The 16,435-nt window shown below is 42.6% G+C and overlaps 1 protein-coding gene across 1 annotated transcript; it reads right to left on the reverse strand.

Annotated features, from left to right (window-relative positions):
* Positions 1-5,419: 5,419 nt before the first annotated feature.
* fgf16 (fibroblast growth factor 16) lies at positions 5,420-15,934 on the reverse strand. Its single transcript, XM_070882024.1, has 3 exons — positions 15,649-15,934; positions 13,355-13,458; positions 5,420-5,922 (listed from the first exon to the last, which is right to left on the reverse strand). The coding sequence occupies exons 1-3, from the start codon at positions 15,932-15,934 to the stop codon at positions 5,677-5,679; spliced, it is 636 nt and encodes a 211-aa protein (XP_070738125.1). The 3' UTR covers positions 5,420-5,676.
* Positions 15,935-16,435: the final 501 nt, after the last annotated feature.

Genomic DNA, 16,435 nt, shown 5'->3' on the forward strand with positions numbered 1-16,435 from the left:
ACTTACCCGCCCGCTCCCCATAACCCTTAATTCCCTTATTGGTTAAAAATCTATCTATCTGTGATTTGAATACATTCAATGAGCTAGCCTCAACTGCTTCCTTGGGCAGAGAATTCCACAGATTCACAACGCACTGGGAGAAGAAATTCCTTCTCAACTCGGTTTTAAATTGGCTCCCCCCTATTTTGAGGCTGTGCCCCCTAGTTCTAGTCTCCCCGACCAGTGGAAACAACCTCTCTGCCTCGATCTTGTCTATCCCTTTCATTATTTTAAATGTTTCTATAAGATCACCCCTCATCCTTCTGAACTCCAATGAGTAAAGACCCAGTCTGCTCAATCTATCATCATAAGGTAACCCTCTCATCTCCGGAATCAGCCTAGTGAATCGTCTCTATACCCCCTCCAAAGCTAGTATATCCTTCCTTAAGTAAGGTGACCAAAACTGCACGCAGTACTCCAGGTGCGGCCTCACTAATACCCTATACAGTTGCAGCAGGACCTCCCTGCTTTTGTACTCCATCCCTCTCGCAATGAAGGCCAACATTCCATTTGCCTTCCTGATTACCTGCTGCACCTGCAAACTAACTTTTTGGGATTCATGCACAAGGACCCCCAGGTCCCTCTGCACCGCAGCATGTTGTAATTTCTCCCTATTCAAATAATATTCCCTTTTACTGTTTTTTTCCAAGATGGATGACCTCACATTTTCCGACATTATATTCCATCTGCCAAACCTTAGCCCATTCGCTTAACCTATCTAAATCTCTTTGCAGCCTCTCTGTGTCCTCTACACAACCGCTTTCCCACTAATCTTTGTGTCATCTGCAAATTTTGTTACACTACACTCTGTCCCCTCTTCCAGGTCATCTATGTATATTGTAAACAGTTGTGGTCCCAGCACCGATCCCTGTGGCACACCACTAACCACCGATTTCCAACCCGAAAAGTACCCATTTATCCCGACTCTCTGCTTTCTGTTAGCCAGCCAATTCTCGATCCATGCTAATACATTTCCTCTGACTCCGTGTACCTTTATCTTCTGCAGTAACCTTTTGTGTGGCACCTTATCGAATGCCTTTTGGAAATCTAAATACACCACATCCATCGGTACACCTCTATCCACCATGCTCGTTATATCCTCAAAGAATTCCAGTAAATTAGTTAAACATGATTTCCCCTTCATGAATCCATGTTGCGTCTGCTTGATTGCACTATTCCTATCTAGATGTCCCGCTATTTCTTCCTTAATGATAGCTTCAATCATTTTCCCCACTACAGATGTTAAACTAACTGGCCTATAGTTTCCTGCCTTTTGTCTGCCCCCTTTTTTAAACAGAGGCATTACATTAGCTGCTTTCCAATCCGCTGGTACCTCCCCAGAGTCCAGAGAATTTTGGTAGGTTATAACAAATGCATCTGCTATAACTTCCGCCATCTCTTTTAATACCTTGGGATGCATTTCATCCCGAGCAGGGGACTTGTCTATCTTGAGTCTCATTAGCCTATCCAGCACTACCCCCCTAGTGACAGTGATTATCTCAAGGTCCTCCCTTCCCACATTCCCGTGACCAGCAATTTTTGGCATGGTTTTTGTGTCTTCCACTGTGAAGACCGAAGCAAAATAATTGTTTAAGGTCTCAGCCATTTCCACATTTCCCATTATTAAATCCCTCTTCTCATCTTCTAAGGGACCAACATTTACTTTAGTCACTCTTTTCCATTTTATATATCGGTAAAAGCTTTTACTATCTGTTTTTATGTTTTGCGCAAGTTTACTTTCATAATCTATGTTTCCTTTCTTTATTGCTTTCTTAGTCATTTTTTGCTGTCGTTTAAAATTTTCCCAATTTTCTAGTTTCCCACTAACCTTGGCCACCTTATAGGCATTGGTTTTTAATTTGATACTCTCCCTTATTTCCTTGGTTATCCTTTCTCTTACTGCCCTTCTTTTTCACTGGAATATATTTTTGTTGAGCACTATGAAAGAGCTCCTTAAAAGTCCTCCACTGTTCCTCAATTGTGCCACCGTTTAGTCTGTGTTTCCAGTCTACTTTAGCCAACTCTGCCCTCATCCCACTGTAGTCCCCTTTGTTTAAGCATAATACGCTCGTTTGAGACACTACTTCCTCACCCTCAATCTGTATTACAAATTCAACCATACTGTGATCACTCATTCCAAGAGGATCTTTTACTCGGAGATCGTTTATTATTCCTGTCTCATTAATCAGGACCAGATCTAAGATAGCTTGCTCCCTTGTAGGTTCTGTAACATACTGTTCTAAGAAACAATCCCGTATGCATTCTATGAATTCCTCCTCCAGGCTACCCCGTGCGATTTGATTTGACCAATCGATATGTAGGTTAAAATCCCCCATGATTACTGCCGTTCCTTTTTCACATGCCTCCATTATTCCCTTGATTATTGCCCGCCCCACTGTGAAGTTATTATTTGGGGGCCTATAGACTACGTCCACCAGTGATTTTTTTCCCCTTACTATCTCTAATCTCCACCCACAGTGATTCAACATTTTGTTCATTAGAGCCAATATCATCTCTCACAACTGCCCTGATATCATCCTTTATTAACAGAGCTACCCCACCTCCTTTCCCTTCTTGTCTATCTTTCCGAATTGTCAGATATCCCTGTATGTTTAATTCCCAGTCTTGGCCCCCCTGCAACCACGTTTCTGTAATGGCCACCAAATCATACCCATTTGTAATGATTTGTGCCGTCAACTCATTTACTTTATTTCGAATGCTGCGTGCGTTTAGGTAGAGTGTTTTAATACTAGCTTTTAAACCATGATTTTTAGTTTTGACCCCTCCTGCAGCCCCTTTATATTCATACATATTGTCCCTTCCTGTCACCTTGTGGTTTACACTTACCCCAGTGCTACTCTGCTCTGTTGCCTCCTGCCTTTTGCATTCTTTCTTGGGGTCCTGTTCATCTGAGTTATCACCCATTCTAACTAGCTCAGAGCCCTCTCCTGGGTTCCGAATACTCCTTGCATTGAAGCACCGAGCTTTCATGCTTGCCTTTTTATTACACTTTGACCCTTTAGAATTTTGCTGTACAGTGGCCCTTTTTGTTTTTTGCCTTGGGTTTCTCTGCCTTCCACTTTTACTCATCTCCTTTCTGTCTTTTGCTTTTGTCTCCATTTTGTTTCCCTCTGTCTCCCTGCATTGGTTCCCATCCCCCTGCCATATTAGTTTAACTCCTCCCTAACAGCACTAGCAAACACTCCCCCTAGGACATTGGTTCCGGTCCTGCCCAGGTGCAGACCGTCCGGTTTGTATTGGTCCCACCTCCCCCAGAACCGGTTCCAATGCCCCAGGAATTTGAATCCCTCCCTGCTGCACCACTGCTCAAGCCACGTATTCATCTGAGCTATCCTGCGATTACAATCTGACTAACAGATTATCTGGTCATTATCACATTGCTGTTTGTGGGAGCTTGCTGTGCACAAATTGGCTGCCATATTTCCCACATGCCAACAGTGACTATACTCCAAAAGTACTTCATTGGCTGTAAAGCGCTTTGAGATGTCCGGTGGTTGTGAATGGCACTATAGTCACGAGGACATGTTAGCCTGAAAGGGGATACGAGTGCTAAAAGCACAATAATTATTTCCTATGGAGGTTTGGGGGAATGGCTCCCCAGAAAATTTTAAATGTTGCCACTTGATTTGTTGCACTTACAATATTTTGAAATCTACCACAAACATGGCTATTGCATTTTCTTTTTAACCAAGCAGGATTTTTATCTCTAAAAACGAAGAGACATTTGCTCAATTTTTTTGGAAAACTATTCTTAATTATTTTTCTTTTAATTTTAAAATTCCTTTCTTCCAATAAATACATTTAACCGACTCGAGAATCAGTTTAACAAAAATAAACGGTTATCCCAGTCAGGGTGGTGCCAGCTTAAGATCCAAGCCTGTGTCCCACTGAACTTGTGTTAGAAGCACTTTTACTCTGTCTTTGTGAGTCAGAAGTATTTTGATCTTCGATCCCATTTCAAAAGTAGTTGAATATTTTAAATTAATTATGATACACTGTGATGTACCAAGAAAATTCAAATAACAGAAATTACTGAAAATATATAGCAAGTCCATCATCATCTGAAAAGAGAAAAGGTAAGTTAATATTTTACTTAGCAACCGTTCTGTCCAATATTTATACTCTCAACCAGCATAACAAACACAGATTATCTGGTCATTATCACATTGCTGTTTTTGGGAGCTTGTTTTGCACAAATTGGCTGCCACGTTTCCCACATGCCAACAGTGACTATACTCCAAAAGTACTTCATTGGCTGTAAAGCGCTGTGAGACGTCCGGTGGTTGTGAATGGCACTATATAAATGCAAGTCTTCCTTTCTTCTTTCTTTCGCCTGAGCTCATAGACATAGGAAAGAGAGTTCCTAAATAGAACTGACCCAAAGAGGAGGGAAATGAGCAATAGGTAAAAGATAAATGGTCAAGTATGCTAAATACTAGTATAAGGAGCTGCAAAAGGGTTTTTAAAAATATTAACATAACACCATCTCTTTTTGCCTGGTACAATCATACCTTTATCATTTAATCTCTCCTGCCTTCCACCCTATCACAGACCTTCCCTTTTATTCTTTCCTCCCCTCCCCTTTTTCCTGCCCCTGCACTTGCGTAAATCTTATTATATCTCTAACTTTTTCCAGTTCTGATGAAAGATCTTCGACCTGAAACATTAACTCTGTTTCTCTCTCCACAGGTGCTGCCTGACCTGCTGAGGCTTTCCAGCATTTTCTGTTTTTTTATTATTAACATAACACTTGACTAGCATGTTGGAAGAATATCGCGAGATTTGCAATGCAACTGACATTAAGAAATATAATGGAATATTTGTAACAAATGTATTTCTACTTAGAAACTTCAGTCATAATGATTTCTTTTTATTAAGAGTGAACAAGCAACATGTTAATTGTACAATATACTTTTTGCTTTAAACAAAGTTTTTTTTAAATTGTCCATAACCTTTTAAACTCAACATTCATTGATCTTCATAACTTAAAAGTGGTCATTTACATTTCAGTAGGATCTAATCCTTCCAGATAGCAATCTGGTCTATACATTGTCATTAAAAATATAGTCTATGTAATAAATAAATATATAAAATAAATATAATATTGACATTTCTATAAATAGTTTTTGTCCATTTGTACAGTATCCATGGTAATAATTTTCGCCCATTCCAATGACTGTTGGCTCTTCTCTTCCTCGTCGCATTGTAAATAACTGCTTTCAGCAGGGTCTCGTCCACAGATCCGAAATATATCAACTTTTGATAAATATATAATTTTTAGCTCAAAGCTTCTTTATTTGCAGCAGCGTTTTACACCACTTGGTGGCCTTTCGTTTCTCTCCAGCAATAAAAGTGTCCATTGTCTACGAGGCTTTGTGTTCCTCTCCTCCTCAACCATTATCTAGAAGCAAAATTCAGTGGAGAATATAGATGTGTGAGTATAAAAAGAATATCCTGGGACTGTGCACTTGATAAAGGCTTGATAGTATTAGTAGTGGTAATGAATTCAACCAAAGTGGTCGTCTTAGAAATGGCCACGAGGTTCTCGTTGGCACTGTTCCCCAGAATAGCTAAAGCTCCCGCGTATGTACAACACATGCAAGGCAGCAGAGTTTATCAACTATAGTTCATGAGGTCTCTGTATAATGTCGGCACTTTTTCAGGGTCCACGGGCCTAGGTAAAAAGTGAGTAAATTTTTGATGCCGTTTAGTCCTATATCCTTCCCGTGGGGATCCATCTTTATTCAAAGCCACATAATAATGTCTCCCAGTATCTAAGTGTTTATACAAAGTTGATGCGTAGGTATTATACCAGTTCTCTTCAAATTGTTCCCGAAAAACACACTCGGGTGTTAATTTTTTCTGTAAGAAAGAAATAATTTTTAATTAGAAGGTATATTCGATGTATTTGCAATACTATGAATCTTATAGATTGTATTCTATAGTTAGTATTTAATAAATTGGGGGTAACATTGTGGAACTTCTTCCAACTTCACATCTGATAATGATAAGAACACAATCACGCACATCAGGAGCCAATTATCAGCAACTTCTTTTTTATTCATCCATGCGATGTGGGCGTCGCTGGCAAGGCCAGCATTTATTGTCCATCCCTAATTGCCCTTGAGAAGATGGTGGTGAGCCGCTTTCTTCAACCGCTGTAGTTTTTTGTAGCAGACAACTGAGTGGCTTACTAGACCATTTCAAAGGGTAGTTAAAAGTCAACCACATTGCTGTGGGTCTGGAGTCACATATGGGCCAGACCGGGTAAGGGCGGCAGATTTCCTTCCCTAAAGGACTTTACTGAACCAGTTAGGTTTTTATGACAATCCGGTAGTTTAATGGTCATTGTCACTGACACTAGCGTTTTTTTTTAATCCCAGATTTATTAATTAACTGGTTTTAAATTCCCCAGCTACCATGGTGGAATTTGAACTCATGTCTCTGGATCATTGGTCCAGGCCTCTGGATTACAAGTCCAGTAACATAACCATTACATGCCCTATACCCTGAGAAATAATCTTCTTCACAATAGAAAATCAAAGATGCCTGTCATTTTTATTTTATACTATTCATTTAAAGTATTTACCATGTGGGTGTAGGAAGGGAAATAACTGAATGTGTTTAATATAGAACAATCCACCAACACAATTCAATTGACCAGTATAATTGCTAAACTACATACTGCTTTATATATTCCAAAAAGCATTGATCTTTTCTAGTTAAAATGTAAAACCTAGTAGCAAAATTGTGTTCCCACTATACCAAAAGTCATTTCTATTCTCTAAGATATGAATTCTCTCTCTGACAGGAAACTATAGTTAAGTTCCATTATGGAGATATGTCTAAGGGAGATTAAATTAAGTCTGCCAGAATTGTCTTCCTTATCATATCAAATTATCTTGAATTGAAAGGAATCGAGAGGCTCTCGCAGGAAGGCAGAGTTGAGGTTGAAGATCAGCCATGATCTTATTGAATGCTGGAGCAGGCTCGAAGGGCCAAATGACCTATTCCCTCTCCTATTTATTATGTTACTATGAAACTATTATCTCTTTGCCATTAGTGGGATTTGACCAAGGTCTTTTATAAGGAACAGCCTTTTAAGGCACTGTTTCAGAAAAATGCAACAGCCAGTTCACTGGTAACTTGACTCAGTGGCAGCACCCTTGCCTCTGAGTCACAGTCACATTCGAGAGAATTGAATGTATAATCTAGGCTGGCACTCCAGTGCAGCACTGAGAGAGTGTCGCACTGTCAGAGGTTTCATCTTTGGGATGAGATGTTAAACTGAGTCTGCCCCGTCTCTCCGAAACCAACACTAAAAAGCAGATGATCTGGTAATTTATTTTATTGCTGTTTGTGGGAGCTTGCTGTGCATAGAATGGCTGGTGCCTTCCCTACATTACAACGGTGACTACATTTCAGATATAAAGCAATTCTGGACAACCTGAGGCCATGAAAGGCGCTATATAAATGCAAGTTTTTTCTTTCTTTAACTGGTGGACTCACTGAAGACACTCAGTGAAGACACTGAAGACATTCTACCAATTCCATTGAAGCAATTTGATATTTATCACTTCATTTTTTTTCCAATTTAAGACAATAATGAATTGGAATTTCCATATGCATTTGAAACAATGCTAGCCATAACCGATTGAGAGGAAGTGCTGAACTGTGCTCAGACCAGGGACCACCAGGGAAGGAAGAAAGCTAGAAGGTCAGTTGCCATTGGTCATTCCTCCCACCACCTTACGGTTCACCTGTTCACACTTTGCTAGAGAATGGCATATTACCAGAGAGACCTACACATGGAGGGAGAGGAATATACAACACCTGATGTGCAGTTTGGTAACTGCGGATCTGAGCCACACAGGTTCAATTACACATCGGTTCTGAGTGACCTGATCTCAGCCTGGGTGGTGGTCGGGACACCACAGTTGGGCCAGGAAAGGGGGGAATCAGTAGCACTATCCAGGTACCCCTGATGAAAAGTGCACGTGTAAGGATAGCAGGTGACAGCAGGATTAGGTGCAGGTGTGATACTTCCTGCAATCAGATTGACAGCCGACACTTGCTGTTGAGGTTCATATGTGGAGAGTGGTCACTTTAACAAGGTAACTGAGCGTGGCTAGCATTAGTCAGTATCTTAAGTAAAAGAGTGGAGAAAATAGTCAGGGAGAGGGTAAATGGGGGGAATGCAAAACAAATACCTGCTACTTTAATTACCACACCTACATTCTTGATGAAGGAGGAGCATGATATTAAATCTTTTGGATAACCACATTTGGTGTTGTAAAGATACTGTTTGAACTACATATGTGTAAGCTTTAATTGAGTACCCAATAATGCCATTAATATATTCCTATTACAGGTGTTTATGGGCATCTTAGCACCCATAGAAATAGAGCAATACATTTCCAGCCAGAGGGTCTTGCGTTCCACTCCCTATATAGACTGATCTTTGAACTTGCCTGCTTTAATTTGGGTGACTTTGGTCAGTTCTCAAACAGCTCACTAGAGGGAGCACTGTGGAACAGGAGCATGTATCAGCTTGTGAGGGATGGGGGGAGTAAAGAGCAAAGGAAAAGGAGAACTGGTAGGACCAGTCCTATTCCATGGAAACATGTCTCGTTTTGAACAATCGGACTTGTATTAACGGTAGACCCATCCTGTTCTGATGGTGACAGGAAGCAGCGGTGCAAGGCCTAGAGGGTGGAAAAAAACTGCGCAGTGGGGGAGGGGGAAGCATAAGTAAAGCACTCTCAAGTCTCAGACTGACACAAAGCTTTGAATTATGTGTTTCAAACAGCCAGAAACAGCTTCTTTTTTAAAAAAAATTCCCTTTTGCAAGGCTATATTTATAGCCATTTTTAAATGTTCTAATCTACGATTTTAACCACTCCACCATTGGCGGCCGTGCCTTCAATTGCCAAGTCCCTAAGCTCTGATTTGCTTCCCTAAACCTTCCCACCTCTCTACCAGTGTACTCTTTAAGGTGCGGGGCTGCGCACTTCTCCAGGGAACCTGGCTTGCTGGCATTTCAATGTAAAAACCGCGCATGTGCGGTATTTTGAATGGCCTGCGCAGACCCTTAAATTGGCCATGGAGGGCCAAAAGTAATTACAGGGAACATAGCTCTCTACCTCTCTTTCCTCTTTTAAGATGCTCCTTAAAACCTACCTCATTTGGCCTAATATCTCCTTTTGTGGCTTGGTGTCAAATTTTGTTTGATAACGCCTTGGGACATTTTACTACATTAAAGGCGCTATAGAAATACAAGTTGTTGCTTTATATGAAGCACAGTAGATGACAGGTGTCATGATGTGCTAAACCATTACTTTGCTAGGGCGTGGTAAGTCACCTGAGCAGCAAAAACAGTGCCCTCTTCACTCAGTGAATTGCACAAGACCAGGCAAACATGTACTGGACTGAACTAAAGAGGCGAATAAGATTGTTGGGACAAAGTTAAGTTTTTTTTCATTGGGATTGAGTGTTAAATAATCTGTATTTTTAAAATGATAGACATTAATTAAAGGAAATATTGAAAACAAGTAAATTCATATTTTTGTATAATGTGTTTATAATTATACAGGAATGTCATTATTAAAACCCTGTTGTTAAAAACCTAGCTTTAGAGAACCACTTGTCCCAACATAAAATCCACTGTAGTAAATTGAGGAGCTCACATGCTGATTAAAGTAGCCCTTTGCCAGTCCCACTAAATTTATAATAATGATATTTTGTATTAGAGAGTACAGAAGCTGGAAACCTATTAACAAAAATACCAGTGTTGCCCATCAGTGATCCTCTGCACCTTCAGCTCAGACGTCACAATCAGCTGTGATAGCATCAGCACCCACACTGGGTGGGAAGGATGGTGACTGGTGAATGGTGCCTGATTCTCAGCCTGGCAAAAGTAACACTACATGGATGAGAGTTCATTCACTGGCTGTAATCGACTTCATAAACTAAGCTTTGACATCATTCGTTATCATTTAATGCGAACACCAACCCCCAACCCCAGCCCAAGATCTGACTACTTTTATTTGAAGGGGCAAGTGTGTGATGAAACCTCCACAGTCTGTTTGCCTTTCTTTCACACAAGATTTCAGTTCTGTTGCAGAAGTGAAAAAGTATGTGCCCACTTTAGAGACAGTACTTGTGTCATAGAAGCAATCACTTCATCATATTGATTAGTAGCCCATTTTTCCCTTTTAAAATGCATATTTTAAAACTGTGACTAAAAAAAGCTCATCCAGCTACATTTTGGAAATGGGCATGAGATCTTTTACAAGAGGGTTCCTGAAACCAAGAAAATGTATTTCAATGATAAACAAAATGACGAACAAATCCCAATTCCCCAATGCCTTACTTTTACTTTGAAAATATTTCCCTAGCCTTAAGGGTATAAAACTGCACTGTAATACACTGAGTGATTACAGGTAATATAAACCATGCTGTCAGCTCCTGTGTCTCGAAGGAGTAGGCAAACACTTGCATCTTTATTCCTCCCTGTCACTAATCCTATCCTGGGTCACATGATTTCCTTTCCTTAATCTCGCTCATTCATTTTCTCAGCTCTTCTAATTTTTGTCTCTACAGCGTGTCTCCTGCTTTCGGACCCATCTGAGTTAGAAAAACATGTTCAAGATGAAATGTAAGCTGGAATGTAATTTGTCCCATCATATTTGTTTGTCAGCAATAAATACTGAAAGCACATACACGTGCCCTGTGAGTTATTGCCCCTGCCCCCACAGATAATTAACGAGAGCTTAATCATTAATCATTAAAGCTGCACAATCCTAAAAAAAACATTTTCATGTTAAGATTTCAGCAGCCACATGGATAGCAATGTAGAAATGATGCAGATGAGGAATTAATTAATTTGCTTATATAAGGACAACACTCCTACTAAATTGTTTTCTTCCCTTTCCCCCAGATAAGGTGCAATGAAACCCATCATTCCTGGTGGGAGACCGGGCAGGTGAGTAAGCTGCTCCCAATGAAAATCACTCTGAATCTGATTGCTAGAAGGCACAGGAATGGTCTTCATGAGGAAACGTCCACTCTCCAATATCATGGCAAATATTGGGAACTTAACTGTGTGAAGAATCACAGTCACGATCCCGCAGCCCCCTCCTTCACTCAGTGTGCCAAAGGTTGCTACTCCAAAATGCTGTAGCAATCATAATGCCCCATTAGTGTTGGAGGCCAAAATTAAACTGTACTTATCTTGGCTCAATGGGATAGCACTCTCGCCTCTGAGATAGAAAGTTGTGGTTCAAGCCCCAATCCAGAGACTTGAGCACATAATCTAGGCTAACACTTCAGTGCAGTAATGAGGGAGTGCTGCACTGTTGGAGGTGCCGTCTTTCAGATGAGATGTAAAAGATTCCATGACACTATTTGAAGAAGAGCAGGAATTCTCCTGATGTCCTGTCCAATATTTATCCCTCAACCAACATCACTAAAACAGGTTATCTGCTCATTTATCATATTGCTGTTTGTGGGATTTTGCTGTGTGCAAATTGACTGCCGCGTTTCCCTACATCACAACAGCGACTATACTTCAAAAGTACTTCATTGGCTGTGAAGCATTTGGGACTTCCTGAAGTCTTGAAAGCCACTGTATAAAAATATAAGTTCTCTTTCTTCTTACATATTCATATGTGTTGCAAAGCTGTTGCACAGTGAAGGGCTTCCTGGGCCATTATAAGCCACATTCAACACAGTAGTTAATTTATAAAATATATAGAGACTGTATTGTTCTCATACTAATGAAGACTAGGATGCCATTCCCATTGCTGTAATGCTGTCTATCATATCAGCCACCTAAAGACGGCAGTCATTTCCATGTCACTTGACAGAAATGAAAGTTTTAAGGAAAGGCTTTAGCTCTAATCACCTTGTCTGACAAGACGGGCCGGTGATACAGAAACATTGTGCATGTATGACACTGAAAAATGCCAGGTTTGATACATTTTAGTTCTTTTGAAATACCATTACAGTTGTTGTTTGATAACAATGCTCAACTTCTAAGGGAAGGAACAAGTCTATACTGCTGTTTCTGATTGATGTGTTGAGTTAAAGAGCATTATTGCTTTTAATAGTGGGTTTACTATTAGACACAGGTCTGGACCAGCCAGGATGAGCATGCTTCAGAACAGTATGAGGAGCCATGGCGAGATCACATTGCAACAGACGCTATATCTGCTCCGAGCAAACATTTTAAATGAGTATTTTAAAGAAGAAATTATCTTTATGCAACCCCCTCCCCCCCACCCCCCCCCCTCTAACCTTTACATCGTGGAACTACTTCAAGTAAAAATGGTTGTGTAATATTCTGGGGCAGCAACTGCAGCGGGATTCACCCCATTCACATTGCAGCATGGATTCCACAGCATCGGTACCAACTCAAAAAACAACTGTACAAATGCATGTTTGTGAGGGTACAGTTTGAAAGTCACAATCATAACTTTCATTTCCAGCATCAGGGCTTTCAGTGCTGTCTGAGGATGGTCCGTAGGGTCCAGGGGTGCAGAGGAATGTACGGCTGATCTGTATAAGTAGACGAGACCGTTGTAAACATTTGCCACGGGTGGCACTATTGCTTCTGCAGGAGCAGTTGAGCATCACCTTGTGAAGTTGCCCTCTGACCCTCCAGCCAGCATCACAGGTCCCTCGGTTACTATATAGGGGCTATCTTTGGTGGCAGCATTGTATTGCAAAGGAGTATTACCTGGAAGATGGCAATGAAAACTGCTGGTGGCAAAGGAGGTGACTGAAGGGAAAATAATAAGTGATGTAGAAATGCAAATCCAGAACATTATGTCAACTTAAGATGGGATGGTGGGACAAATAGCCATGCTAACTGGCAAAAAGGCAATTTTAAAACTGATATCAGGAAATGTTCCCTCACACAAGGAGTGATGACAAATGGAAAGGTCTTGGGGATAGGATGGCTGAGATAAACATCCTGGAATCATTAGTGAAGGTGCCATGATTGGTTGGGTGGGGGGGGGGGGGGGGAGGCAGGATGTGCCTTGTTCTTCTGTATCTACAGTGTAATTGTGCCACCAACTGTACCACCCTCACCCTCCCCACCTAAACTTAACGAACAAGGTGAAGTTTCCTGCACAACACTTTCATCTGACCAGACACACACACACCAATGGATGGAAGTCTGGTGATAATCAGTCTTCTCTAAATGTAAAGTCTGATTCAATTGCATGAAACATTACACACTTGTTTTGGCACTTGTGTTACAGGAGTGCGGAAAACATGTCGAACTTACCGACCCATAGAGTTCGCCTCTCTCGTTCATCCCCAGGTAAAGTCCCGAGTCCACCCCGCGGATGCTGACCAGACCCACTGCCAGACTGATGAACTCCAGGATCCCTGCACAACACAGCAAGAGGTAGAAAATTGTCAATGATCACAGCCACCCAACCAGACAAGGGAAGAATTGCACATTGGTGCCGCACATTGGTGCTGCACGGATGTTCCGCCCGAGGGGACTGTAAAAACCACAGTGAGGTGCAATAACATACACGCATTACTCCTCGGAGTCTGGGACAGCTTTCTCAGTGCCCAGTCATAGTCTCACAGACAGCTGATGCCAAATATCCCAGAGATTAATAACAAGAAGATAGCGACAGAGAAAGCTCCTCGAATTCACCGCACAACTTGAACAGAGTTTAGCAAGTAGCCTATTTGGGGGGGTTTGTGAGAAAAATAGATTGTGGTCAGCCAATAGTAAAATAAAACTGATCATCAGTGATTATGTCAGCGCTCTTTCATTAACAAAAAGAACATGTTTCAGACTGGCTGCAGTATATATGGTGTCAGGTCGCGGGACCTGGTTCTAATTATAAAGCCCTCTGTACTTTCACGTTTCATTTCTTCTATTTGTTTGATTGACCTTAAAATAGCCCGTGTAAATTCTGCTCAGAAAGGCCGGCAGCGATTCATAACCAGGCGCGATGGAAACTTTGAGAAAATGCTGTTTAAAAAAATAATTCTCACCCTGTGTTTTAGTACTAATGGCGAGGGGTTTGATTTCGGTGATTTATGAGCCAGTTTGGGAGTGAGGTCCGACCGGTGCTGCGCTTTGAACCAGTCTGGGAACAGTCGGTGATCCAGCTTTTCATGGGATGAAAGACACCTGTTTGGAGCGAGTGGGAGAGACAGGGAGAGAAAGGGGACGGAGACAGGCAGAGCCGTGGAAAGTAATGTGACTTAAAGGCAGCATGCTCTCTGTGTCCTCACTCCCTGGCTCAGTGCATTGGACTCTCCCGATCGCTGTGTTCCGACTCACCCACTCTCCGTTTGTCTCCTTGTCTCTATCCGACTCCCCATTGCTCTCTCTGTCGATTCACCCAGTCTCCGGCTTGAGTGTGACTGTGTATTGACTCTTAGTCTGTGTGTCTGAGTTCTACTTTGTCTATATTTGACTCTGTTTCTCCCCTTCAGCCTCTGTCTCCTAATCTCTATGTGTGGGGTTGACTGTTGTGTGTATGTCTCCTTGTCACTCTCTTTGACTCACCCAGTCTGTGTCTGTCTCCCCCAGTCTGTGTCTCTCTCTCCCAGTCTGTGTCTCTCCCCAGTCTGTGTCTGTGTCTCTCTCCCCCAGTCTGTGTCTGACTCCCCCAGTCTGTGTCTCTCTCCCCCAGTCTGTGTCTGACTCCCCCAGTCTGTGTCTCTCTCCCCCAGTTTGTGTCTCTCTCTCCCCCAGTCTGTGTCTCTCTCTCCCCAGTCTGTGTCTCTCTCCCCCAATCTGTCTCTCTCTCCCCCAGTCTGTGTCTCTCTCCCCCAGTCTGTGTCTGACTCCCCTAGTCTGTCTCTCTCTCCCCCAATCTGTGTCTGACTCCCCCAGTCTGTGTCTCTCTCCCCCAGTCTGTGTCTGTCTCCCCCAGTCTGTGTCTCTCCCCTCTCTGTTTGATTCTGAAACACTGTATCTGTGTGTGACTTCCCCAGTCAGTATATATCGGCGCATGTTTCTCAGTGTCTCCTTGCTCCCATCTCTCGCTATCACTGTATCATTTGACCGAGGTGATACGAGTTTACCCTTTTGTACACATTGCCCCTGCAGACGGCCAGGGCTCTGGGTTCCACTGTAAGTACAGTACAGGTCGCAACCGCCCAGTGGCACCATCACACACATTCTACAAACACAGTGTTAACACCTTAAACCGTGCCAGACATGAAGGTTTTCGTATAATGGAGCAGGAGTGTCAGGGAAGGGTGAGGCAGTGCAGCGGTGGCTGGACTGGGGCAGAAAGCGAAATGCAGTTTGTTTCAATCCGCTGAAGTTCGGTAACGATTGCAGACAATCCCCAGGAACCAAAGCCCCTGGTCATTTACAGGTACACATGTTAAATCTGCCTTCAATAAAGCTAGAACGGGACTTTCATTGTACACAGTAATACCACGAAATTCTAAGTGTATATTTGCAATAAGTTCTCCCACCGTCACCCCCCATCCCTTGTCCAACTACAAACACGTTTGCATTTTGAAGGCGTTTATAAACACCAGTTGCTAGAGAGAGAGAGAGAGGAAAGGATTTCTGCGAATGCCCCTGCAGCTTACCAAATCTGCTGTGATCCTGCCGGGTCCCGTGCACAGTTCCATTGGGGAAGATTTCCAAGTGGAAGCCGGTCCTGCAGTACAGCTGCCTCCGCCTGAGGATGCCTTTGAGGTGGGCGAAGTCGGTGGGAGTTCCCCTCTGGAGCCTGCCTTCGATCTGCCCGAGTCTTTCGCTCAGGAACCCGGGGGAATCGGCCTGGGCGAGCACGGGCATATTCCCAAGAGAGACGGCGTGTATGTCTGCGTCCAGGGCTCCCAGGTAGCTCCCGACCTCGGCCATCAGAGTCATGAGGCAGCCGGGGCCAGGGGGGCGAGAATTACAGCCGCGATCACTTTTTATTAATCAGCCCGCCTGATACGGGGAAGCCTCCCAATGCAGCCCCCTCGTGTACAATAACAGGCGAGACCACTTTGTTTTGACTGCACGGTTTACAGGGATCCCGGCGCATTAATCTCCGCTTAAATTTCATAACTGAAGTCCAGGGGAATCAGATGAAAGCAGCTGTTTATATACATACTCGCACATTGACATATTCGATATTTAAATAAGCCCCGCCTGGCATCCCCACGGCTAATCGTCTCTGAGATTCATTGGGTTCGAACTGCGAGAGCTTCAACCCATTGTTAACTGTGTAACACACACACACACACACACTCGCACCAGAAAAGCTACAAAATCCACTGATGCATAGCAGCACTTGGCAGCTCGGGTTCCTGTGCACGTCTGATGAAATCACACAACTCCAGCCTGCTACTTACAACAAAAAACCCACCCCAGGTTGTAATAAGA

The sequence above is a fragment of the Pristiophorus japonicus genome, chromosome 6 (genome assembly GCF_044704955.1).
Source record: "Pristiophorus japonicus isolate sPriJap1 chromosome 6, sPriJap1.hap1, whole genome shotgun sequence".
NCBI lineage: Eukaryota > Metazoa > Chordata > Chondrichthyes > Pristiophoridae > Pristiophorus > Pristiophorus japonicus.